The sequence below is a fragment of the Neofelis nebulosa genome, chromosome 11 (assembly GCF_028018385.1).
Source record: "Neofelis nebulosa isolate mNeoNeb1 chromosome 11, mNeoNeb1.pri, whole genome shotgun sequence".
Taxonomy (NCBI): domain Eukaryota; kingdom Metazoa; phylum Chordata; class Mammalia; order Carnivora; family Felidae; genus Neofelis; species Neofelis nebulosa.
Window position 1 is genome coordinate 95,021,409 of NC_080792.1, and position 25,340 is coordinate 95,046,748.

A 25,340-nucleotide genomic window follows, 5' to 3' on the forward strand; every position below is an offset into this window, starting at 1 on the left:
CCGCACCTCCCCGTCAGCCCCAGCGGATGGGGCCCTGGGGAGGAGACCATGCCCCATCCCCGCTGTGCCCTGAGGAGCAAGGGCAGCGGTGGTGGGGCTGGGGTGGTGGTTCGCGGGGAGGGGAGGGCCCTCCTGAGCACGGGGGCCCCCTGGTGGGCCTCATCCAGCGCTTGCCCGGGCCGCCCCGGTCCAGGGCCCCCTGGAAGAGCTCGTCGGCCCCACGCGCACACCTGTGCGTGTGCGTGTGTCCGTCCGTGTCCCCGTCTGAGTGTGGCGGGGCTCTCCGAGCGGGCTCCCAGCTCAGGTGGATGCCCGAGCCCTCCCGACGCGTCCTGCCCCGTCACGCAGACGCCCAGGGAGGAGGAGCCCTGGGCCGGCCCGCCGCTCGATGAGTGAGGATGGCGCCAGCACCTCCATCACCAGGTGCTGCTCCGGGCCCTGAAGAGGCGTCCGTCCGACGCAGACCAGCCCTGCCCCCTGGAGCTCAGATCTAGCCGGGTGGCCTGTGGCTCGGTCACTCACTGGGTTAGAAGGGGCCGGCGTGCATCCAGGCTGCCCCTGTCGCGGCCTGAGGCTGTGGGGACCACCACCCATCCGGGCAGCTTGCCGAACCCAGGGAGGTTGAGCAAGGTGGCTTGAGGAAGGTGGCGTCCGTGTCCCGCCGCCCACTTGGCCTGGGGGCATTCGGCAAGAAGCCTGCCCCAGGCCCGGGTTGGGGCGCCCACACTTGAGGGGGCCCCGGGCCTTGTTCAAAGGCAAGTCTGGTCCTGCGGGTGGAGCCTGCCTGCAGCGTTGCGTGATGGGGTCCTGGCCAGAGCACGCAGCCGTGAACACTCTGGTGGCCACGTCAAAATTCGAGAAGGGACAAAATCCATCTAAATAACGTATTTTAACTTGGTGTGTTCTCAGTGGTATCTTTTCAACGCGCAATCAACGAAACTATCAGCGGGATGTTTGTCTCTCTCTGTAGCAAGTCTCGGGAAGGGGGTGTGGGTCTTGCCGGTATAGACCTCCGCGGGTCAGACGGGTGCGTTCACACGCTCCGTAACCGTGCGGCTTCCGGCCTGGGGGGAGTGGAGGGCGGCATGGCCTGGGAGGGTCCCCAGGGACCTGTCTCCCTGAGTCTCTCTCCTCACCCTCGTGACTCTTGCTGGATTGCTCACGCTCAGCCAGCCCATGGTTTGAATCCCCGGCACTGGGCCGCAAGGCTGAGCGCGGCAGCCCAGAGCCTCCCCGCGAGCCCTGAACCTCCCCCCCGTCCCGGGGGTGAGCTGGCATCTGCGCGAGAGCCGTCTTGTGCCGCTCACCCCCACCCAAGGCCGGTCCTCGCTTCTACCTTCCGAATGTCCGTCGATGAGATTTCATTAGAAGGGGCGCCTGGGTGGCTCGGTCGGTTAAGCGTCCGACTTCGGCTCAGGTCACGATCTCGCGGTCCGTGGGTTCGAGCCCCGCGTCGGGCTCCGTGCGGACGGCTCGGAGCCTGGAGCCCGTTTCGGATTCTGCGTCTCCCTCTCTCTCTGCCCCTCCCCCGTTCATGCTCTGTCTCTCTCTGTCTCAAAAATAAATAAATGTTAAAAAAAGAAATTAAAAAAAAAAAAGAAAAGAAAAGAACTCAAAGCGAACGGCTGTCAGGACGCATCATCAGCCGGGGAGTGTGCACTAAGCGGTGTTGGAACGACCCGGTGCTTGTGCTGGAGGACGAGATGGGCCCGAGACCGGTGGCCACGAGGAGCTGGAGAGGGTGGGTGTGAGGAGGGGAGTGACGCAGCGAACAACAGAGAGAACGACCAGGCCGCAAGCGCCACCGAAGTGACCCCGACCTGGACTGACGAGGAACGAAGAACCCCAGACTCATCCGGGATCGGGCCGGAGACAGGAGACCCCGACACGCCAGGGACGCACAGGGACCGCTCATCCTAGGGAGTCGTCAGCAGGGGGGAGGTGCGCGCTTCCCGAAACGTACGGCTTCCCCAGCGGACCCACGGCGAAGCCGACGAGCTGAACGGTCTCGTGTCCGTAACACGGGTGTCACCGCACCCCGCCCGCCACCACGGTCCCTGGGCACCTGACAGAAGCTGGCCTCCCCGCCGTCCAGGCCCAACACCGCTGACCCGCTGACGTAGCTGGCCACACCTAGGAGGTAGCAGGCGTTGCTGTCCCCGCGTCTCAGACGAATACGCTGAGGCCAGACCCCAGAAGCAGCAGCTAACGCGCCCAGGACGAACAGGACAGCAGGCAGCCGGGGTTGGAGCCCAGGCAACTCCCTCCCTGGAGTCTGTGTCCTTGACCTTGACCCTCCTCTGCAAGACCGTGGCGGTGGCACCTGCTGGCTTCCCGGGCTCCTGTCGCCCTGCCGTCCGCAGCCCATCTGAGCATGTCCTTCCCCTGCCGAGAGTGTTCTGGAAGGTTCCCTCTGTTCCTGGTGACCTGAGTCACCCTCCTCCCCCGACTTGCCTAGTTTCTGACTGACTGCCGTCCACATTCAGCTCATGCACTGTCCACCCTCCGAGCCCTCCCTGCCGCTCCAGGCCCCTCCAGGCCCCTCGTGCCCTGTGCACCTGTCCTCAGCTCACAGCCAGGCCCCGTGACCCCGAGCCTGGCAGAGGCAGGCGCTCAGGGAGGCGGGTTCTGGATGCCCCACATTGGCTGTCCGTGCTGTTCCCCATGTCCGTGTCACGTCAGTACTGCATGCCAGGGGACTGGTGTCCTGGCGGGGGCCTCCTTGGCACTCTGGGCAGCTGACTCCGCCCCTCGGTGCCTGGGTCTCCTCGCCCGTGCGGTGGGATAAGGACACTGCTTCCTCAGGGTGGTCGGGAGCGGAGCCTTATTTCAGTGAAGTCTCAGAACAGCGCCGGGTCCCGAGCCGATGGGAACGGCTGATTCCTACTCGGGGAAATAGTTCCCACCCGACTCATTCTCACAGCTGGCTTGCGGCTCAGGGACGCTCGCGGTCCCCAGGCTGGGCTGTGCCGCCATCGGCACGTCAGCGCACAGGTGCGGCCCCCCGGCGGGGGCTCAGCGCTCCCCCCCACCCCCGTCACCCTTCTCAACCCCCAGCCCCGCCTGCCCCTGCCTCTGGGCCCGTTTCCTCCTCTCTAAGGTGAGGTGCCAGCAACCCTACGCACCTCACATGCACGCGAGACGGCAAGCAAGTCTGTACGCCTGCCGTGTGCTGGGTCTGTTTTTGCTGCTGGCCTGGTTTTCTTACAGAAGGCTTCTGTGGCCTCCTTGCTGGACCCTCTCGGGTCCTTCCCCCAGGAGCAGCAGCAGGCTGGGGCGGGGCTGCCACAAGCCCTGGGCTCCTGTGAGCTCAGAGGAGGGGACACGGGGGGCCCGGGGTGGCAGGCACCCGGCCCGCCCGGCCCCACCTGGCCCTGCATCAGAGGGAAGGGCTCAGCATTCGGCGTGAGCTCCCTTGTCACTCCCTGTGTGGGGGGTGGATCGGGGGTAGCAGTGAACGTGACAGAAGACGGTCCCTACCTTCATGAAACTTACATTCCAGTTGGGAAGACAGGTGTGGAACAGGTGGAGGGATTCCGATGTGCCGACGGGTCTGCCCGCAAAGGGAGAAGGGGCCCCTGTAGAGCAGGGATCAGGGAGCCTCTCCCAGCCCGCCCGGGGAGGGCCCAAGTGCCCGGCTGTCCTGCAGAGGGGCTCCGGGGGTTGTGAGCAGCTCAGGGCATGAGCTGATGTACTGCCCCCAGTGGGCAGTGGATGGGTAGGAGGTTTCTGCAGGTGCAGGAAGCTCTGGGTGGCTTGAATCAAGTCCTTAGTCTTTCAGGTGATGGGGACGACATCCGAGTGGCTCAGTGGCCCAGCCAAAAAGAGCCCAGAGAACCCCACTCCAGCTTGGGGGCACCACTCCTGAGCCCACACTCTGATACATTCTGGGGGCCAGACATGGCTGCCCATCTTGTCCCTCTGGCAAGGGAGACCACGCCCAGGCACAGACGGGGCTCACAGGCAGCTTGTGTCCCCCAGGGCCTCCTGGCCACACGTCACCTGGGAGTTGGCCTCAACAGCATCCCTTATAATCTGTTGTGCATCTTACCCGTCTGTCCATCTGTTGGCCCATCCATCCCCCACCCATCTACCCACCCAAGTCTCAGTGGAAGAGCCTGGCACAGCGGAAGGGGTGACCAGCCTCAGACAGCGGCAGCCTGCTCCCTGGCACTGGGCATGGGGACACTTGCACTGCCCGAGCCCCCTTCCCTGCGCCGGACCCCGGGCCTGGGCATCGGGGACAGAGGACAACCTTTCCCACTGAACACTCACAGCATGATGCAGGGAGACAGACAGGGCAGCCGTGGTCCTGCTTCACTTTCAGAGGGACACTTGGGGCCTTTACGGTCGCTCACCCAGCCTGGTTGATGCAGGAGCGGACAGAGTATTGGGAAGGATTTCTGGAAGAAGCAGGGCCCAAGCTTATCACCCGAGTAGGTGATAGGCAGCGGGGGCACCAGGTTGCAGCTGGGAGGGCACAAGATGGGGTGGCAGCCTGGGAGGTGTCTTGGAAGGGTGAGTTGCCATGGCCTTGTTGTTACTGCCAGAAAGCTCAGGATCCCAGGTGCCCCTGGTATGCCCCAGTCTGAGAGTAGTGTCCCTCACCCCACTAGTCTGATGGCAGTGACCTAAACATGCTAGTTTAAGGGAATTAATTGTCCTCTCCCCACCCTTCTGAGAGCCGTGACCTGGCCCTGCCAGGCTGAGGGCAGTGCCTTATTTCTACGTGTCCCTCAGCCTGAAGGCAGAGTCCCAGCCCCACCAGTCCGAGGGCACGCTCTGGTGGCACACCACCATGTAGGAGCGGGCTGTTAGATTTGCAAGCCAGTTTCCAGACTGTTGGCAGCTGAGCCAGCCATGGTGTGTTTACATACAGAAGCTGCGGGTGCCCCGTGTCGGGGCTCTCCCCTCCCCCAGGAGGTGCCGTCCCGTAGTTTTCCTATCAGCCTTCTGACTCAGCTCCACGCCTTTACAGGTGCCACCTCCCCGGCTACCCTGTCCTTTTTCAGAATGCTGTGTTTTTGGTACTTGTGGCTGTTTGCCAGCCATGTGCCAGCCTCTACTTTGTAGGCTTCAGGAGGTGGGGGTGTGCCTGATGTGTTCACTGCCCAGAACAGAGCCAGCTCCTAGGCATCCAGTAAGCATCGGGTGGGTGGGTGGATGGATGAGTGGATCAATGGGTAGATGGATGGATGAGTAGGTGGGCGGGTGGATGGACGGATGGATGGACGGACGGACGGACGGATGGATGGACGGGTGGACAGACGGACATGCAGGTGGACGGACGGATGGACAGACGGGTGGACGGATGGATGGGTGGACGGACGGACGGACGATGGATGGATGGGTGGACGGATGGACGGACGGACAGATGGATGGACGGACAGACGGATGGACAGATGGATGGGTGGACAGATAAGTGGATGGATGGATGGATGGATGGATGAGTAAATGGAGAATGGATGGGTAGACGGGTGGTGCATTGATGGCTAGATGGGAGATGGACTGATGGGTGGATGGATGGATGGGTGGACGGACAGATGGATAGATGGGTGGATGGACAGATGGATTGACGGACAGACAGATGGATGGACAGATGGATAGGTGGATGGATGGATGGATGGATGGATGGATGGAAGAGTGAATGGAGAATGGATGGGTAGATGGGTGGTGCATTGATGGCTACATGGGGGATGGACTGATGGATGGATGGATGGATGGATGGATGGATGGATGGATGGACGGATGGACGGATGGGTGGATGGACAGACGGATGGATAGGTGGATGGATGGATGGACGGATGGATGGGTGGATGGACAGATGGGTGGACGGACAGATGGGTGGACGGATGAGTGAATGGACAGGTGGATGGATGGACGGACAGATGGATGGGTGGGTGGATGGGTGGGTGGATGGATGGATGGATGGATGGATGGATGGATGGATGGATGGATAAGTGAATGGAGAATGGATGGGTGGATGGACCTACTCTCCCAGGGCAATCAGGGCACCCTCTGGCCCTGGACATGGACTTGAAGGCCCAGGGACTCTGATCTCATCTCTCCAGCTGGAAACAGAGGTGTGCCAACCCTGACCCCCTAGCATGATTGGCCAGTGGTGTTTCTGAGCAGCTAGGGAAGCAGACAGGGCTACAAGACAGCCAGACTGCAGCTTGGGCTATTTGGGGTCCTGACCTGGGGACACAAGTAGGTGACCAGCCATCCCACTGTGTCTGGGATTGGGGTGGTTCCCAGGATGCAGGACTCAGTTTTACAGGATTTTCTGGGAAATGGGGCTTTCAGAACTAAAACTGGCCACCTGAGGAAGGGTGACAGACCCAGCCTGCCCCTCCTGCAGGGTACCACTGAGGAGTCTGGTTGAGGCACCCTTTCTAGGGCCCAGCTGAGAGAGGAGACAGTCTGTATGAGTGTATGAAGTAGAATTCAGGATCCTCCTTCCTGAGATTTCAGCTGCGTATGGGTTGTAACGTAGGCCCTCCTTCCCTTTTCCCCTAACCAGTTGTACTTGTGCAGCGGACAGCCTTCACAACTGTACGTGGCAGCCCTGTGTCGGTCCTTTCCTGTCCCTGTAGTGTCTTAGGGCTCAGCTCTTCTCTTCTGGGGCAGGGACCCTGACCCGGGCTAACCTGAACTGCTATCCCCCAGCAGTGAGTGTCGGGCTCATGGGGGCGATTGCTAATGATCAGGGCCGTGAGTCTCAGCTGGATCCACACCAGAGTCTCCCACAGGGCCTGATGACACACGGTTTGCGTTGCAGGTTCAGTAAGTCTGGGGTGGGGCCTGGAAATGTGTATTTGCGTTCCCGACGAGTTCCCGGGTGTTGCTGGTGCTGCAGGCCCAGGGACCCCGCTTTGAGAAGCACTGGACTATGGCTCTCGGCTTCTTGGAGAGGCTCCCCCAAACAAGGCAGAAAGGAGGGTCCCCTGTCTGTCCTGGGGTCCAGGGCAGTTAGAGCCCTGCAGGTGACAACAGTGACACCTGGCGGCTTCTCAGGGCTGGCCCTGGGCCCAGGCTGACAGATTCCTCCACCTCCCACACCCTCCACCCCCACCCTCCCCCGCATGTGGGAGGGACTCCGTCGGCTTCCCCATTTCACAGGTGAGGAAACTGAGGCTTGCCGACAGTCAGAAGAAGCCATTCTGGCCCAGGGTCTGTACGTTCACTGCCCAGCTGAGCAGCATGGAGCAGGGGAGGTGGGGGCTCGTGCCTGGGGTGGGGCTAGGACCCTGCCCTCGGCCTGGCTCGGGGAAGGAGGGTGGGAGGGTGCTGGCGAGGCTGGGCCTCCCCTGGGCCTGGGCCTGGGCCCCGGGCTGTGGATTGTGGGTACGAGTTCTGTCTTGTCATTTACGCTCTGTTGGCCAACAGCATGGGGCCTGTGGCTTTGAGGGGCTGTACCCCCATCGTGGGACCTGGGGTGGCCCTGGGGAGCCAGGGCTCTGAGGAGAAGCCTTGAGAGAGGCTGAGCCTGGCGTGGGGTCTGCAGGAGGAGGGGCCCAGGCCTGAGGGAGCTTCCCTGGGACTCAGGAATATTTCAGAGCATAGACAGTGCACCTTGCAGTCCCGTCCTGACCTTTGGCCCAGTCGGGGTCTCCAGGCTGGAGGGTGCTTGAGACGAGAGGGCTGGCTGTAGAGGACTGGCTGCAGGCTCTGGATCCTGGCCAGGGCCCCCTGACCCTGGTCGTGAGGCAGGTTCTGAGGGCTCCTGGAGGGCGCCGGTACTGGGCTGGGAGGCCTGGAGGCAAAGAGGAGGGTGGGACATTCACATGCCCTGCGGTGTCCCCACACTGTCCCAAGGGGTCTTGAACAGCACCAGGGGGAGGGGTCGGCTGGATGGTGAACCACCAGCTGAGTCTCCAAGGAGACACCAGGCATGCAGACGAGGTGCGGTCAGCGTGTGTCCCACAGACTGACACAGGACAGGGCTGCCGGGATGTTCCAGAACCGGGAGGCTGGAGGGGTAGGGAGGTGGTGGGACGGCAGACCCCAGCTGGTGAGTCAGGGAGGCTGAGAGGGCAGTCAGGAGCCCAGGAAAGCTGGGCCAGGTGGTTCGGGGCTGTAGGAGGTCAGGGTCGGGGCTGCGATGTCTTCATTGCCACGGCTCTGTGAGGTTTGACGTTATTTCCAAGCAAAAAAAAAAAATAGGAGCGAAAATTCCGGGTCTCCTTAACCTCTCAGGGCTTGGTTCGGTCCTCTGTAAAGTGGGCACAAACGTCTCATCAGGGCTTCTGGGGGAGAAGCAGAGAGCTGAGCACCACAGGCCGGGGGGGGGGGGGGGGACGCTGGACAGCGTATGACAAAGCAGCCGTCCCGCCGCCGTGGGGTGCTGTCTGCCCGAGGCGCAGGGAGGTCTAGGGCCGGCCGGGGTCCCGCGGTGGGGCGTGGCCCGCACACACCCAGCTGGTGGTGCCCTGGGGCCGCTGTGGTGGGCCCGGATGCAGAGAGGGTGGGTGAGCTGCCCTGGCCCGTCCTGGAGGCCCGGTGACCAGCTCCCTGGTGTAGTGAGATGGGGCGGGATGGCCCGCGGTTTCAGGGAAAGGGGACGGGGCTGGCGCTTGCTCTTCTGGGTGTTTCTCTCCATTCTGAGTAGTAAATGGTTAGCTCTGTCCCCGCTGCCCTCGCCCTGGGTGGTAGCCGGGGACCCTGTGTGGGTGAGCAGGGCAGGACAGGGGTGAGGAGCCCACAGGCAGAGGGTGGGTCTGTGTTTGCTGAGCCTGCCTCTCCCTGTCCCCAGATGAAGGCCACAGCGTCCAGAGGGGGCGACCGCCACAGTGGGGATGACAGCTTCCACGAAGCCACCAGCTCCCGGAGGAGCAGTTCTCGGGACCAGCTCAGTGACGTGAGTGCCCCGGCCACTTGCTCAGCCGCTCGCTCCCGAGTCTCTCGGGTGCCCCCCACCTCCAGCAGACGCTGCAGGCTGCGTGCTTAGGACCCCGAGAGGCTCACGAGAGGGCTTTGCCTTTGCAATTAGCATTTTGCCTTCATTAAAACGTGATTTCTCACTAATTAGGACTTCCCCACCAGGAGGGGTTTAAATGAGGAATGCCGATTAGGCCCCAGCAGGAGCCGCAGGGGAGGCCCCTCTTCCGCGGGGCCGCCCTCTCCCGCGGGTGCTGCTGGGCAGGTGGTGGGCAGGGAGGCGGGTCTGTGGGGGGACAGCAGTGGGTGATGCTTCTGGTGCTGAGGCAGCCTCGGGCCCCCTGGGAGCACGGTGCCCCGCGGAGGCACACTCAGTGCCTGATCTGGGGGACAGACAGTGTCCCAGAGGACAGGTCCCTGGGCCTCAGGCATCGTATGGGGGCGACCCTGGCCACACGCAGAGATTGCACTTGGGACTTGGCAGGCAGTAGCGGTCTGGGCACCCTCCTGGGTCTCCCTGGCTCCCTGGCCACAGCCACCTGGAGGAGGGGGTGGGTGGGCACAGCAGGAACTGGGACGGGGACAGGGGGATGGGGGTCCCTGGAGGAAGCCCCTCCCCCTCCCAGAGGCCTTTGTCTTCCTGGACCCTCAGCTGCAGATGCGGGGGGGGGGGGGGGGGGGGAGGGGCAGGGCCTGGTTTCTGGGTGACTGAATGGAGTTCGCCTCTCTCATTATCATCTCAAAAGGGGCGGGGGTGGGGGGGGCGCGGCCAGCAGGGGGAGGCCTGGAGGAGGGCCTAATTGCCCAGCTCTGAGAAGCTTGTCGCCACAAGATGGGAAAATAGGCTGGTAATTGTCTGGGGCCCAGGGCTGCCCTACTTCGGACTCTAATTGCTGGCGGGACCAGTGAAGACGGATTCTGAGCACAGTAGGGGCGGCCCTGAGGGCACGGGCTCCAGGGCAGTCAACAGCACCCCGCCCGCCCCCGTTAGCGGGGCTTGGGGGTGGCCCTCCCCCAGGACCTGGCAAGGGCCTGCCTGGGCTAGGAAGGGTCCCAGAGCCCCAGGCGAGGCTGCTTTGTGCAAAGCGGTGCAGGCTGGGCTGCGCTAGGAGGGGACCTCGCTTCCCCCGTGTTCACCCACCCTCCCCGAGGAATCTGCAGCCAGATCCCCCCCCCCCCCCCCCCCCCGTCCCCCGCAGCGCGCTCTGGACCCTGGTGTGCGGGTTCCAGCCAGCCTGCCTGGCCTGCCGCGCACGCGCCCCTCGCGCACGCGCCCCTCGCGCACGCGCTACACCTACCCCCACGTCCTCCCGGCCCGCCCTCTCCTGTGCCCTGTCCCCCATCCTGCCAGCCTGTGTACTCGTGGAACGCGCCTCCCCACGCGGCTGCCCCACGCTCCGTCAAGTGCTGTTGGGGTCACCCTCGGGGATCTCCCTGCGTGGCCGCTGGTCTCCAGGCACAGCTGGTCCTGAACTCTCACTTCCCTGACCCCGAGGCTATCGGTCCAGCTCCCTTGCCAGGACCCTGGGAGGCTGGGGGTGGTAAGGACCAGGCCAGCCTGGACACAGGGTCGTGGGGCTGCAGACCGGGCCCCAGGAGGGGCCTGCCTCCCTGCATTCCCGACGCTACAAGCTGTGAAAGGGGGTGGGGGGCCTCTTGGACATGGGCCGGAGGGCGGAGCCCATCACTGAGGGCACACGGGGAATCCGAGTCTCCTGAGGAGAGTTCGGTGCTCAGGCACAGCGCCAGGCTCCTGGGGCTCCGTGATGCTCTGCTCTACCCTCCCCTGCGGCTTGGAGTCACAGCATCTGCACCCAGGGATGGGGGCTCCGAAGGCTCAGGTCCTGGGTGGAGGGAGTGGTCCTGGGGGGGGGGGCGGGTGGGCAGCGGTTCTGGGGCCCTGACCCTCTCACTGACTGTCCTTCCTTCCGCACAGAGCTCTGCGCAGGCGGTCTCCGGCCGGGGCTACTCGGTAAGTCCGTCGCCTCTCCTCTGCCGTCTGTGCCCTGCATGCCACATCTCCCTGGAGCCCCCGACTGTCCCGAATGCTTCCCCCGGGGCTGGAGAGATGTCAGGATGGTCCTGGCCCTGCAGCGGGGCTGGGGGTAACTTGGTACCGGGCTGGGGTGGGGCCAGAGCCGCCAAGATGGGGAGGGAACATCACGCCCGCTCAGGGCCCTGCCCTGGAGAGACCTCCTCAGGGAGTAGGGGTGGGGGAGACCCTGCCTCTGGAGGCCTGCCAGGAAGCAGTTGGAGTGAAGGGCCCTGGGGCCTGAGTGACTGCTCCCCCCTCCCCCGGGGACTCGACTCCCCGCACCACAGCCGTGCTGGCAGGCAGCCCTCTGGCCTTAGCTCTGCTCGGGGCCAAGGGCAGGAGGGGCTGGCCTTGCCGAATGGCTCCAGCTGTGTGGGGACCCCCACTCTGCCCCTGGTCCGGGGGAGCAGCCCCTGCCCGGTCCTCACGACTTCATTTCATTTCCCCTTAAGTGTCAGGAGGAACGTTAATGACACCATAAAACCCAGAGCTCCGTAAAAGCCATTTCTGCAGATTTACGGCCATTTGGGCTCCCTGGAGGGCGGGGCCGGGGCTCCGCCCGCCTCATCGCTGCAGCCCCTGATTTACTGCGAGTTCCAGAGTTCCAGGGCCTGCTGGGCTGGTTGCATAAATCACAGTGGCTTTTTATAGGGTGTCGTCAACCCGCTGACTCGCTGTGTGGCATGGGCCACCCCGCACCCCTGGCCCTCCCTTGACCCCCGGCCATCCAACTCAGGGTCTGCTGCCTGGGCGGCTGTGCCTTCGGGTTCCGACCCGGATCAGGTGTGGTGCTTTCCAGCTTTGCCCATTGAGGGCCGTACGCTTCTGGGTGGTGGTCGCATCCAGACGCCAGAGGGGCGTCTCTCTGGGGGAACCCTGCCCTCCTCGGGCAGCCGTGACTCCCTTGCCCCCAGTCACAGCCACGGGTGACAACCTCCTCCTCCCACGGGCCTGGGCAGTCCCCACGCCCCAGCCACTCTCAGAGGTGACCACGCTGAGCACTCAGCCTCAGCCTCTGAGCTGTGCAGGCACTGGGCTCCGGTGAGGGACAGGGCCGGTGGGCCTGTGGTACGGGGGCAGCTGGCAGTAACGTGCTGTGGTCGGGATGAGAGAGAGTGAGGGGCCAGAACCCCCACCAGCAGGTGAGGTGAGGGACGTGGGCTGGTCCCACAGGGCCCCCTAGAGAGGCCAGGCCCAGGGATGCCCCATTTGGAGCCTCCTTCTATGTCCAAGTCTCCCTGGGCTGCTGGGGTCTCCCTGCCGGGAGCTTCCTTGCCAAGCCACTGGACAGCCCTTCTGCTCCCAGATTGCGTGCGTCATTCACGGTCTTCTCCCCAAAGAGCTTTTTTGAATGTTTCCTGGAGAAGAACCCATAATTAAGGTGCCAGCTGCTTGCAACTTAACCCCGCACAGCTGTTGCACGGGAGTGACAGGTGGCGGCAGGGACAGGCTCCGCCTGCTGCTGGGGTCGTGGGGGTTCCTATGTGTGCACACCAGGCCCTGGCACGTGCAGATGTGTGCACTAGGCCCTGGTGTGAGTGGGTGTGTGTGTTGGTCCCTGGCACGTGCCTGTGGGCCCTGCAGGGTGTGGGTGGTTGGCCCCACCCTCCCCGAAGCAGAGGTGTCTCTGGCCCCGGGGAGCCGGAACTGACCCAGGTGACCCTCGTCCAGTAGGAGCAGGCAGAGTGGGGCGGGTGGGTGGCCAGGCCCAGGCCTGGAAAACACAGTGAGCTCAGCACCCAGATCTCTGCGTGCCTCGGGCCCTCAGGGCTGTCTGTGGTGCTGGCAATGCCCGCCAGGGGTGTGAGGGCTGGGCCAGCTGGACTGGGCAGAGGGGTTGCAGCCCTGCCTCTAGACCTGGGCATCACCATGGGAGCCTGGACACTTAGGCGTGTGCGTGTGCGGGTGTGTGCGTCATGGGACCCTGGACACTTGAGTGTGTGCGTGTGGGGCATGAGCATCATGGGACCCCGGACGCGTGTGCGTGTGCGGGTGTGTGCCATGGGACCCTAGACTCTTGAGCTTGTGTGTGTGCATCATGGGACCCTGGGCACTTGAGCGCGTACGTGTGAGGGTGTGTGCGTCACGGGACGACCCTGGACCCTTGAGCATGTGCGTGTGCGGGCGTGTGCGTGGCGTTTCAGTGGGTAGGTCGTGTGGCTTCTGCGTGCCCTTGCCTTGTGTGCAGCTCCGTGTGGCTCTCGGTGAGAGGAGGGTGTGTGCCACGTCCCCCTGTGCGTTGATATGTGTCTGGCAGGTGGTCTCTCCGGGGGGCCGTGGTGGGGCTGTGCACACCAGCACCTAGAGGTGTCTCGTGTTTCTCCGTGGGCCGTGCCAGGTGTGGCACAGGTGCGTCTCGTTTGTGTGTGGCTGACTGCAGGCGGGCCACACGTGCCTGTGTGTGACCCGTGGCCCCTGCCGCTCGGGTGTGTCTGCAGTTGGGGCCTCGGCAGGGCTCGTGCCCGTCTTTGCCCGTCCCTGACAGCGTCCCTGCACTAGGTGCTTATAGACTGGACTTAAAGGGGCTTAATTCTGTGAGGTTCTTACCCCAGCGAATCCCCAATTATTGCCCATCCTCAACAGCTGCTGTCCCGAAAGCTTGGTGCAGCCTCCCCGGCTCACCGTCTGATGCTAGTGCCATGAGATTAGTTGGAAAGGAGTTCTCTCGATTTGGCTGCTTGCAACTGAGAGCATGATGACCCATCTCCCTCCCCAGCAGGGACTTGGGGTTCCCTTTATTAGAGAGAAGCGAGGGTCCGGATGGCTACTGAGCCCGGGAGGCCGGCCCTGCCCTCTGCATCCCGAGTGAGTGTGGTGGTCGGTGCTCACAGAGGTATGGGGGGCCTGGCAGAGCCCCGACAGGTGGGGCCGTCAGCCAGGCAGGTCTCAGGTCTCTCCGTGGTGGACATTGTTGCCATGGCGATGACCCCCCCCCCCAACCTCCAGGTGAGGACACTCAGGCGCGGGGGGGTCAGAGAGCCCCCCCCCCCCCAGGTACCCACTGAGGGGCCCGGCCGAGACGCGGAGCGCAGCCGGCGGGCCAGTCCTGCTCCGGTCTGTCACCATCAAGAGGGAGCCGCCTTCCCGGCACCTTGTCCCGCCCCTCGCTCGCCGGCCCCGCCCCCCGCCCGCTGGGGCTCGCAAACCTGTTCCGCCCTCGGTTCGGCCCCCCGGGCTCGGGCGATTCTCCCGGCCCACAAGGTGCTGGCGCGTTGTCCCCCCTCGACGAGCGCTTATAGTCTGTTCTGCACCCGTCACTGGTGCTGGGAAGGAAGCGAATGGCCAGTGTCCCTGCCCCGCGGGCCTCACGGTGCCGCGGAGAAGACAGTCAATAGAGCAGATAAGTAGCACTCCCAGGTGGAGGCGGTGAGCGCAGAGGCGGGAAGGCGGTAGGAAGGTGAACGTGGTGTGGCAGGGGAGGCGTCTGCACCACACCAGTGGCACCGGGAGCCCCCGGGGCCACGGCCCTGCCGTGGGAGGGGCCCACTCCGTGTGTCAAGAGGCGCGGGGCGGCCGCTGCTGCGGGAGGGGTCCCCACCTGCAGGAGGGTCCGGGCGAGGCTCTAACTGGACTCCGGGCAGGATGGGGAGGAAGGGGCGTCTGCCGGGCCAGGCAGCCGGGAGGGGAGGGGTGCGGTGCGTGTGGGAGAGCCGGCTCGTCTCGTCGGGGTTGAGCAGCGCCCCACCTGCTAGACCTGCCAGGGCAGTAGCCCCTCACGCAGGGCAGGGTGGACCGAGCCGCTTGGCCTGATCGCCTTGGGGGCATTTCTGGAAATTGACTGTAAGACTTTGGTTGGGCTACCGGACCACCGGCCGGTCTCAGCACCTCCTGCCACGGGCGGGCGGTGGGGGGAGGCTGCCTCGGACTGTGCTGTGCCCCAGGCTGTCCCCTTCATCTCAGTGCCTGGGCAGCCGGGCAGACCTGAGAGCACCTGGCAGGGCCCCAGCTGGTGCCGGGCCGGTGCCCGTCAGTTGCTGAGGAAGCCCGGAGGGGCTCGGTGTGGAAAGACCACTCCCTCGCCTGGGCCTCCGCTCCCCCGCTGTGGGCTTCCCTGGGTGGCCCCTGCGTGGGCCGCTTCGGCCTCCTCACAGCATTAGGGCGCCTTAGCGAGAGCCGGGAGGAGGCAGCGTGGGCGGTGTGGCTTCCACACCCTCTCCCGTCACCAGAGAGCCACTCGGACTCAAGGGGCAGGCCCGAGGCCCTCTTCCTCGGCAGGAGGGTGCCCACACTTCGTGAGCGGACACAGGCTGATGGGCACACACACCCCTCACCCGTTCCGACCCGGCCTCTCCTTCCCCGGGGGGCGGGGGCGCAGCAGGTCTGTGCCGGCGAAGACAGGCGCGTGCGCGCGTGCGTGCACAAGGCAGCTGGCGCCTGCAGCCGACGTCTGGCGAGTGCCTGCAGCGTGCCGGGCCCCGTGTGGCTGTGAATGAGGCTGACCTGAGCTCCGGCCAAAACAGCAGCAGCTGCAGCCACGGAGGGCCACGTGTGTGTGATTCAGCACACGCGTGGGGTCCCCCTGTGGCCTTGGGCCACCACTTCCTCCCGGGACAGTGGTGGTAGCTCCTGGCTCCGTGCGTGGTGTCCCGCCCTCCATCGTGCCTTCCGGGTGCTGAGTCCAGGTGGGCCCTGTGCTTGCTGGTGCCAAGCAGGTGGCCTCCCCGGGGACCGGGGACAGAGCTCGAGGTAACTGACGGGTGCATGCAGGCCGCTTGCCGGCTCTGCCTCCTCGAGCCAGGGCCATCTGTGGTTAAAGGTGGGGTGTAGCATGAGATGGGGTGGACCCGGGTCCCGGTGAGGTGTCAGATGGCTGGAGGGTGGGTGGACACGTGCAGCGGAACCCCGGCCAGCTGTCCTCTTTGGGGGAGCTGGCGGAGAGGTGCCCGGGGTGTCCCAAGCCGTCCTGAGACCTGCTTGCTCCCCAGGAGTGGCCGCCCCCGAACAGCGTGGGCTGTGTCTTTACGAGGCAGGTTTACGACATCCATTACCCTGCTCCTTGGGCCACTTCTGAGCGGCCGTAATTTGTACAAAAGCAATAAAAACCAGTCAGCCTGTCCCTGGAGTCAGGGAGCTGCATTCTCCTAACGACCTCTGAGCACAGGGCAGTCCTTGAGCCGCTGCTCGGGGGACAGCGGGGACGGTGGGGGTGTGCACTGAGCACAGTGTCCTTCCCTGTGACGCAGCCCCAGCCAGTGCCTGGTGTCTCTTTTCAGAGGATCCACTGTCTACCCACCCTTCATTCACTCAGCCCTCCGCCTAGGGCCCTGGGGTGCAGCCGTGGCCCACGTGTGTCCAGCTGGTAGAACACGGAGGCCCCTCCCTGTGGGTGGGTGAAGAGCCCCTGTGTCCCGGGCGCCTGTCACCCAGCGCTTCAGCCCGGCTGGGTCAGGGGGTATCAGCCCCAGCTGGGCAGGGCCACTTTCTCAGGCTGGTTGTGAGATTCCGAACGTGGCCCTAGGGTACCTCCAAGATTGTGTTCCCAGGGAAGCCGACCCTGATGTGGAGGCTGGAGGCTGACGAGGGTTTGACCCAGAACAGCCAGGCTGGCCCTTTATTGCTGTGCAGTCTGTGGATGGGGCACCGGGAGGGGCGTGGCCTTAGGGGCCTCTGCTCCCGAGCTCCCTTCCTGTGCCCCAGGGCTGCAGGCCCCACTCCCCGGAGCCAGGTAGCAGGATGTTCCTGGAAGGGGGCAGGGCAATGAAGTGCTGTGCACTCCCAGGTAGGGCAAGGACAGGACAGAGGATGAAATGATGAACAGGCGACCTACCCAGTACTTTAGTTGCTGGCGAATGGTCTTGGGAAAGATACAGGCGGAGGGGGTGCCGGGGTAGAGGGGGAGGGGTGCCCGGGTAGGGGGGAGGGTCCTCAATCTCTGACTTTATCTTGTATGAGCAGGTTCTGAAGGTAACTGTGTGTGTCTGACAGGTTCTACCTGCCTGGACAGTCACGTGGGCACATTTCTGTACCTTGTCTCTCTGTGGCCATTTTCTGCAGGTAGCCTGGGCCTTGTCCCCTTGCTCTGCTGTCCCAGGTGAGGTCAGCCTAGCCAGGGCAGGGTGTGCCCCAGGCACACCAGGGTTGCATGCCCTCCCCTTCCCGGGTTTCTGGGGACTCACCCTGCTGGACAGAGAAACTTCCCACCCCCACTCCTTTGTCCTGCCAGATGCTGGAGGTGGGAAGGAACAGTCCCCCTGGAGGGTCCACCCCCCCCCCCCCACCAGTGTTCTGCCCGCCACCCCCACTCACAGAGCAGTGCTGCGTGTGTGCTGAGCTGATCGGTCACCGTCGGGTCAGGGCAGCACAGCCCAGGACAGCCACGAGCGCCTCCGCCCCCAGCCCTGGGACCTGGTGCCGTGGGCAGCACCTGCCGTCCTGCTGGGGCCTCGCCAGAGCTGCCTGCAAGGGTCACGTGTGGCTCCTGCGCGCCAGCATGGGGGACAGGGACGGCCCCTGCTCGCGTTCCTCCCCGCGCTCCACAGCGCCACAGAGCCCCGTCCTAGAGGGAAGGGCCAGCTGGGTCAGGTCAGGCCAGGGTCTGCACTGCAGGGGAGGAGCGTGACGCTGCCCTGGGGCCGGGGGCCTCAGTGTTCTCTGGAAGAGGGCCAGGGCGGTAGCCCTACAGGGCCACAGAGACCGAGTGAAAGTGTTTGCTGTTCCTGTGCCGTCTCCGAGGGCACATGGTTCTGGAGCTCTGCGCGTCCGTGACGGTGGCCCCGGGAGCTCCCCCGCACCGACGGTGCAAGCAGAGTGGATCTCTGGTGCCTGCCCTTCTGGGCAGACGGCAGGAGAGAGCAGACCCGACGGGTGCTCTCACACAGTGTTGGCCGCCGGTAGGAGGCCCTCACTCAGAGAGGGGCAAGCACGGGGTGCCAGGCGGGGGCAAGGGCAAGGTCCGGACAGAGTGCTAGAAGGAAAGGGCCACGTGGAGGCTGAGGGGGCCTAGCCGGCTCATGGGGCCAAAAGGGATGCCAGCTTCAGGCAAGGCTTGTCCCAGCAGCCCAAACCCATGCAGCCCGTTGGCACTTCTCTGGGCAGATGGCTCCATGAGGGGTGGGGCGCTGTCAGCAAGAGGGGACGGGGTTCTGGGAGGCATCAGGGCCCTCCAGCTGCGGGCCTGGAACCCTGAGCACAGTTGTCTGTGCCTCAGGGGTCACACAGTTGTGTCACGGCCCTCGTGCTTCTGTCAGAGCAAGGGCCGGATTTAGTGTCAGGAGAGCGTACGTTTGTGAGAAACTGGCTTGTCTCTGTGACGTTTTCTTTTTTTTTTTTTTCTTTTTTTTTTTAATTTATTTTTGGGACAGAGAGAGACAGAGCATGAACGGGGGAGGGGCAGAGAGAGAGGGAGACACAGAATCGGAAACAGGCTCCAGGCTCCGAGCCGTCGGCCCAGAGCCCGACGCGGGGCTCGAACTCACGGACCGCGAGATCGTGACCTGGCTGAAGTCGAACGCTTAACCGACTGCGCCACCCAGGCGCCCCTCTGTGACGTTTTCCAACCGTCTTTAAAATTTCCTCCCCCATTGTCGTATTTCAAACTGGTAACAGGCGCACAAAAGAGGCTTCAGCCCCACTACAGGGGGAGCGCCTGAGGGCAGGTGTCCAGCCCTCCGGCCTCGGGGGGCAGCTGACAGAACGCCCCTAACTGGGCAGGTGGGGGTCTGGCACACGGGTGGGCCACGGATTGGGGCCCGCCCCGGTCAGTTTGCAGGGACTGCCAGGAGAAGCCATCCCGTGTGTCCCCTGCACCCCGTCCCCAAAAACTCCAGGCCTCACAGAGTCTTATCTTCCTACCTGCTCTCTGTAGGAAAGGCCCCACCACGGGCCACACATGTTCCAGCTGTCCCCTCGCTGCCTTGTGGACTCCAGGGCACCCACTTGGGGACATTTGGCCGGGGGAGTGTGAGTCTCGGACACTATGGTCACTCTGTAGTGTCCTCTTGGCTGGGACTACACATGGTGTGGACTCCAGGAAGGCTTGTGGGGGCCATTGCAGCCCCCGTGCCTGTGCCCTGCCTACGTCGCCGCCCCCCCTCCCCCCCCCCCCCCCCCCCAGCACGCGGGACACCTCAGAGGGGCAGGGAGGCTGGCACACTCCCTGCCTGCCTGGCCTGGGGTGCGGGGCAGCCCCTGCCCTCCCTTCAGCTGTAGGTCACCGTGGCTTCCCACCTCTGCCAGGCCCCGCGCTTCGGTTCCCCGTTCCTGCGTCCGGCCTCCAGGCGGGTGCCCGGGAGGGTCCCCCTTCTGCCCGGGACCCTGCTCGGAGCCACTGAGCGCGTAACTGCCCCGGGGCAGTTTGGTGCCGAGTCCTGGGACTCCAGTCCGCCCCCGTGCCCAGGCCCCAGCCCTGCCCCCAGAGGCCAGACACAGACTCTCTGCACAGGCCCGCAAGGACGCCTCCGGGCGGCGGCCACACGCGCGGGAGCCATGGCTGGAGGGAGGGCGACAGGCCGGGCCGCTGGGAGATTCAATTATGTGGGACACGCGGGGCTGTGAGGGCACAGGAGGTTAGGAATTAATGTTAACGCTGTTCTGGTTGAGACTTTTTGTGTTGATAAATAATTCATGAGGCAGTTAGCGCTTTGAGTCTGACAACACGGGAATATATTAATACAGTCGACGCCGCGAAAGGTCAGCCGTGTGCGGCGGGGCTGCGGCCCATCTTTTGTTCTCCTCTGACACGGGCTCGTTAATGATGCCAGCCCCGCGAGGGCTGGCGGGGGAGCCGCTAACGAGGGACAGGAAGAGGGGGTTTGTGCCGGCCGTGGGCACAGAGGAAGACACGGAGCTGAGGGACTGGCAAGGCCCCTGAGGCGGGAGCAGAGGGTCCCCGCCGTCCCCTTGAGGCTCGGGAGAGGCGAGCAGGGACCTGATCGTGAGGTGGGGCTGTTTGCCGTCCCAGGTGTTTGTTGAGCGCTTAGTGCAGGCGGGGGGCGGCCCCAGGCCCTGTGGTCAGGGGATTGGAGGAAGCCCAGGAACCCCTGCTCTCATGGGGGCCATGGGACAGCGGGACGGGGAGAGAACGTGGAGGGGCTGTCGGGCCGGGGTCCAGAGGTGCCACTGAGCACACTGGGGGAGGGCGTTCCACGGGGACGTGTGTGTGTGTGTCAGCGTGAGTGTGCAGGCATGCGCGTACGTGCGTTATTACGCTCACAGCGTGGCCTGCAGGTAGGGGAGGCAGGGTTAGCAAGGGGCCCTCGACACCTGTGGGGAGAAGGAGCTGCCGGTGGGAACAGAGGGGCCCAGGGCGGGGCGCAGTGGGGTGCACGGGCAGGCAGGTTTGGCCCTGTTGGGGCTCGGACTCCCGAGAGGGACAGGGCCACCCCGGCTATGACGGGAGATGGCGTCCAAGAGCAGGCAGCAGCCGGGGCGCCAGGCCTCGGTCCGTCCAGGCAGCAGTGTCCCCCATGCTGCCACCACCCTGGGGCACCACCCGAGCATCCTCTGCCCTGGTAGGCGATCTCAGACAAGCTATCCCACGAAACAACACCCAGCTCTCCTCGAGATCTTAGGGAACTGCAACGAGGGAATATTAAAAGTAATTTGTGTTTTTCACAGTGGTGTTGTAGGTTGGCCCCCACTGGGAAACCCAGAATCCCTCAGGAGTGCCATCCCCTTGAGCCCCTGCATCAGGAGCGGGAGGAGGACAGGACAGTTCAGACATCAGCGGTCAGAGCCCAGGTCATGCCTCCGTTCAGTCATCCGTCCATCCGGGCATCCGTCCCCTGCCTGCTCCACGTGGGTACTGTGTGCACCACGCTAAGTTTTCCATCCGTCCATCCAGGCATCCGTCCATCCATGCATTTGTGCCAGGCCTGCGCTGTCTGGGTTCTGTCCAGGGGCAGCAGGTGGGTCATGGGCCAAGCAGTGGAAGAATCAGAATGTTGCCCCGGGTCCTCTTGAGATTCAGAGGCTTGGGGTCTGGCTTCCCCTCTGACCGGGTGCTGGGTCTGCCCGGCGCCCTGTGGCCCGGACTTTCCTCGCTGATGTGGGCTCGTGCAGTTGGCTACTCAGAAGCTGCCGCGTTTCCCGCCTCAGCTCAGACTTGGGGCTCAGGGATGGTCCCAGGCTGCCACCAGGCCCCACACTTGTCACCTTGGTGACTGCTCCCAGCCAGGTCTCCAAGGAGGCCTGGGAGCAGGAGACAGAACGCCAGCCCACTTGTCTCTCAGGGCCCCAAAGAGCCCACTGCCCGCCGCTGCCCGTGAGGAGGCCTCCAGACGGGAGGCCGCCCGGAGCTCCCCATTGCACCCGAGACGCAGACTCCCTGGGCGGGAACAGCCTGGGGCCCCCTCCCACCGCTCCTGGCTGTGAGGGGCCGCGGGGCTGCCTAGGGGTGCGGCCTAGGGGAAGCAGCCCCGCCCTCGATGACCCCCCTGCTCGGGGAACGTGGCCCCGCCTCCCTCCTCCCACGCGCGCCTGCACAGCTCCAGCTGCGCGTCTCCGCTAAGTGGGTCTCGCTCACCATCAGCCCGTGGAGGCCGTCCGCGCTCGGGCTATTAGGCTGCAGTAACTTAATTGCTCGTTAATTGGGTGATTAGTGCTTTGTTTTGCTTTAAAGCCTAAATACTCATAAAAGTGAATTAGCTGAGTAAACAAGAATGGGATTTTCAGGGTCCCCATCCAGCTATCGTGCATAATTAATCAGGCTCACTGTGACTTTCTGGGCCAGAGTGGCCCGGAGCCCTTTGCAGGGTGATACTGTGTGATACCCAGCCCTGTGCCAGCTGCCATGAGGGCGTCCCCGGCTTGGGGTCCTGACCAGAGGGGTCAGATGGAGACCATGGGTTCCAGAGCCCCCTCACCCACTCACCTACTCTGCCTCAGTTTCCCCATCTGTACGCAGGTGGGTCTGTGGTGGCGCCTGAGTCGTACAGAGGTGACCCCAGTGAGCAAATGTGCCGTCAGCCTCACCCCCCACACCGTCCCAGGCCTCCCGCTGCTGGGATGCAGGGACGCCTCTGTCCTGCCTGCCCTGCCGGCCCAGCGGACCCCCAGGTCCTAGTGCTTGGCTCCTGCCTCTGGGCCACACGACTGCAAGCACGTCCCTTTAGCTTCTGAGCCTCCACTTTCTTGTCCGTGTAATGGGCCAATACCACGGCAAGCACTGGTTGGACAGCTCCCGCCTTGTGTCGTGTGACCCACACTTGTGGTGCCGTTCAGCACTTGAGACGGTCACCCAGCTGGTCCTGTGGCCGCCCCGGAGGAGACTGCGGCCCCCACCCCACTCCTGGCACCCTTGCCTGCCCATGGGGTCCCGAGGCATGGCCCTGCATTGGTGGTGCTCACTCACATGACTGGGGCGCCCCAGCCCCAGTGCCCAGCCTGTCCACGGCCCCTTGTTTAGCTTGCCCTGCTTACTGGGCGTGCTTTCTGAACCCCCGTGGAGTGCGTGCAGCACGATGGAAGGGAGTACCCTCATGTCCTTCTCCACGGAGGAGGGACACCCACGCAGGCGGAAAGGCAGCCGCTCCCTCCCCCAGGTTCTTCAGAAGCAGTGCCAGCAGGCACAGTGAGACCCGTGAGGGGCTACGGGAGGGTGAGAGCCCTAAGCACAGACGAGCTGTCGGCACGGCCACACGCACGGGGACAGGCGGCTCTGTCAGGTCCCCTGGGTGCACACGTGGCGTGCGGTGGGACACCCGTTGGACAGGATGCCCAGGCGCTCACTTGACAGAGGCCCAGAGCACACCCTGACACGCGTCGCAACATGCACACGCACGCGTGAGCCATGATGGCACACCCAGGGAAAACGACCACAGCAAGGATTCCTCGGGTGTCCCCAGGGCACATGGAAAGTGCATGGACACACCTCAGGGCGCATGGGTCCGGTCCAGGTGGGGTCAGCACTAACTGTCCAGCAGCTCAGACAGTCTGAGTTTCTGCCTCCACGCTCAAGTGAGCGGCATAGAATGTTCCGTTGCCTTCCACCCCCACGTAGACCATGGACCCTGCTGATTTTTCTGGTTTGCAGCTGCTTGGGCCTTTGTGAGCAACAGTGCCCTTCCGGAGTGAGTCCCAGACTGGTGAGAAGTAAGGTTCTCCTTTGCCCCCGGGGCAGCTCTGCCAGCTGGACCTCCAGAGGCGGTACCCCAGACTGTGGACCACACCACACGCCTCCTGCTTCGCAGGATAGAGTGGGGCACCGCGTGGGAAGCTGGAGCGGGGAGGACTTCCAGCACCCTCATCCAGGACAGGGCCCAGGACAGCCTCTGGGCCCCACGTGAGCAGGAGGGACCCTGCCCCGGCTCCCTGCCTCTCTCCTCTCCACTCCCCGTGGGCACCTCTGGGCCAGGCCCAGGTGCTGGAGCAGCTGACGGGAGCCGTGGGCTCAGCGTCAAGTTTCCCCGCCCATGAATTTTTCATGCCTTTGTTTGAGAAATGGAAGGCCAGCGGCCTTCCCCTAAGCTCCGCCGTGAAGCGGTAATTACGTTCGCACTGAGACGAGAAAAAGGCACATTTCTGTTGCTGTCGAATGACCGTGTTGATTTGCGTCTCCCAATGCTGGAGGGTGACAAGCAGCCCCACCCGAGCAAGCGGCTGCCCGGGTTTCTGGAAGAAAGGCCTGGTGATGGAGGCCAAGTTCTCCAGACCTCCCGAGCGGGTGCTCGTAGGGGAGCAGGGCACTGTCAGGTGAGAGGTGTCTGTGCCCAGACCCTCTGCGGGGCTAGACGCATCCCAGGGCTGTTCGGGTGATGTGAGGGAAGAGGCTGAGGCGGATGATTGCGATGGCAAAGACGGTGACGGTGACGGTGGTGACGATGCGACGATGGTGGTGATGGTGATAAAGATACCATCGTGCTGTATGTCATGCTGGCCTCGTACCCAGCACTGTTCTAGTGCTTTGCGCGGATTCGCTCACGCAACCTGCGCAACAGCCCTGTAGGTGCGCTGTTGTCTGTGTTTTGCAGAAGCACAGACTGAGACACAGAGAGGTCAAGGGACTTGCCCAGGCCTGCACAGCATAGGCGGTGGCACAGCGTCCCAGTGGGCGTCTGCTCCGGAGCCCGTGTTGTGGCCTCCCGGCCATAGCCAGCACGTCTCCTCGGGGCCTGGAGTCTGTCCTGTGCTCCGTGGACTCCCCGCCTGGACCCCCACCCACACCGGGGCCACCCGGCCCAACCCTGTGAAGGTCACCTCGTTCAGGCGGCCCCTGTAAGACGGATGTGGCTCTTTTTCCCTCCTTGCCCTGATTAATTGCCTCATTCAGTTCCGACTCTATTGCAGTTAAACATTAATTCAGTAGGACTTAATAACGCGAATTCATTTACGACGTGGCCTGTGCTGGCTGACAGGGGTGTGTGTGCTGTTTGGTTAATCATAGGATCCGCGCACTCGCCGCAACGCACCCTCACCCCGCCTTGATTGTCGGGCCATTAAGCTCTCATCGCGACACCTAAAGCCGTGGGGAGAGGTGTGAGGCAGCCCGGCCTGGGGGGTTCCGGGCGCCCCAACGCGGTCTGGCCGCACACGAGGCCCAGCCCTCCCGGCAGGGTGAAGGGACCGCGGTGTCCAGCCCAAGGGCTTGGTGCCACTAACGCAGCAGGAAGAGGCCAGCAGCTTGGCTGTTCTGCGCCAGCTGTGCACGGGCCCCCTTCCAGGGCCCCCTCCCACAGGCCACGACCCTCTGGCCCCCACCCCTTCTCTGCCAGCACAGAGACCCTGGCCTTCCCTGTCTCTAGGCCAGGGCTCCCACAGCAGAGTTCAGTCCCAGCTCACTGGGACTGCACAGTGACACTCCACGTGTTCTGGAATGTTCCAGCCCCTCCTCGCCTTCCCATATGCCTCCTGAGTTTCAGCCCCTCTCCCCTCTCCCCACCCCCGGACCCGGCCACGCAGGATTGCCCTGGCCTCTAGTAGCCATGCGGCCAGCACACTGTGGGCCCACCGGTCCCTTCTGTGAAAGGACCTCCCCCCGATTCTGGGGGTCGGGGGGCCTCTGTCCAGGCCCTGCAGGGGTGGGGGGGGGTCCGTGGGGCTGAGGGTGGGAAGCTCGTAGCCTCAGAAGATCCCCCCCCAACGTGCCCAGCCCCCAGGGTCACTTTCGGCTGCAGCGAGTGGCACACGTGCGCAACTCTGTGAGCTTTGTCGTGGAGCGCACCCCTGCCCTCACCCCGGCCCCCTCCCTGCACTAACCAAGTGGAGGGCACCGCGCGAGCAGTGCGTACCCGACTCCCTCCCACCCTCCTGCGTGGCCCCCGGAGATTTCTCTTCAGCGGGATAATTCATCCGACGGGACGTGTCGTAATTGCAGTTGCTGGAAAGGGATTATTTTTCTTTATGTTCTTGCAGGGGGGCATTGCTGTGGTTTCTAGAGGAGCAGTCTTTCTTTTTAAAGCTCTGCGTACTGAAAACGGAAAACAAAGATTTGTTCGCATGATTGCCAGCCTTCCTTTAAAGCAGCCAAGCTGACACGTGGAGTGGTTTA

The 25,340-nt window shown here is 64.0% G+C and overlaps 1 protein-coding gene across 1 annotated transcript in view; it reads left to right on the plus strand.

Annotated features, from left to right (window-relative positions):
• The window catches only part of FBRSL1 (fibrosin like 1), a 78,991-nt gene that overhangs the window by 21,441 nt on the left and 32,210 nt on the right, over positions 1–25,340 (plus strand). The window contains exons 3-4 of the mRNA XM_058691557.1: positions 8,756–8,860; positions 10,817–10,852. Of these exons, the coding sequence (XP_058547540.1) occupies positions 8,756–8,860; positions 10,817–10,852 (141 nt within the window). The remainder of the gene's footprint in view (positions 1–8,755; positions 8,861–10,816; positions 10,853–25,340) is intronic.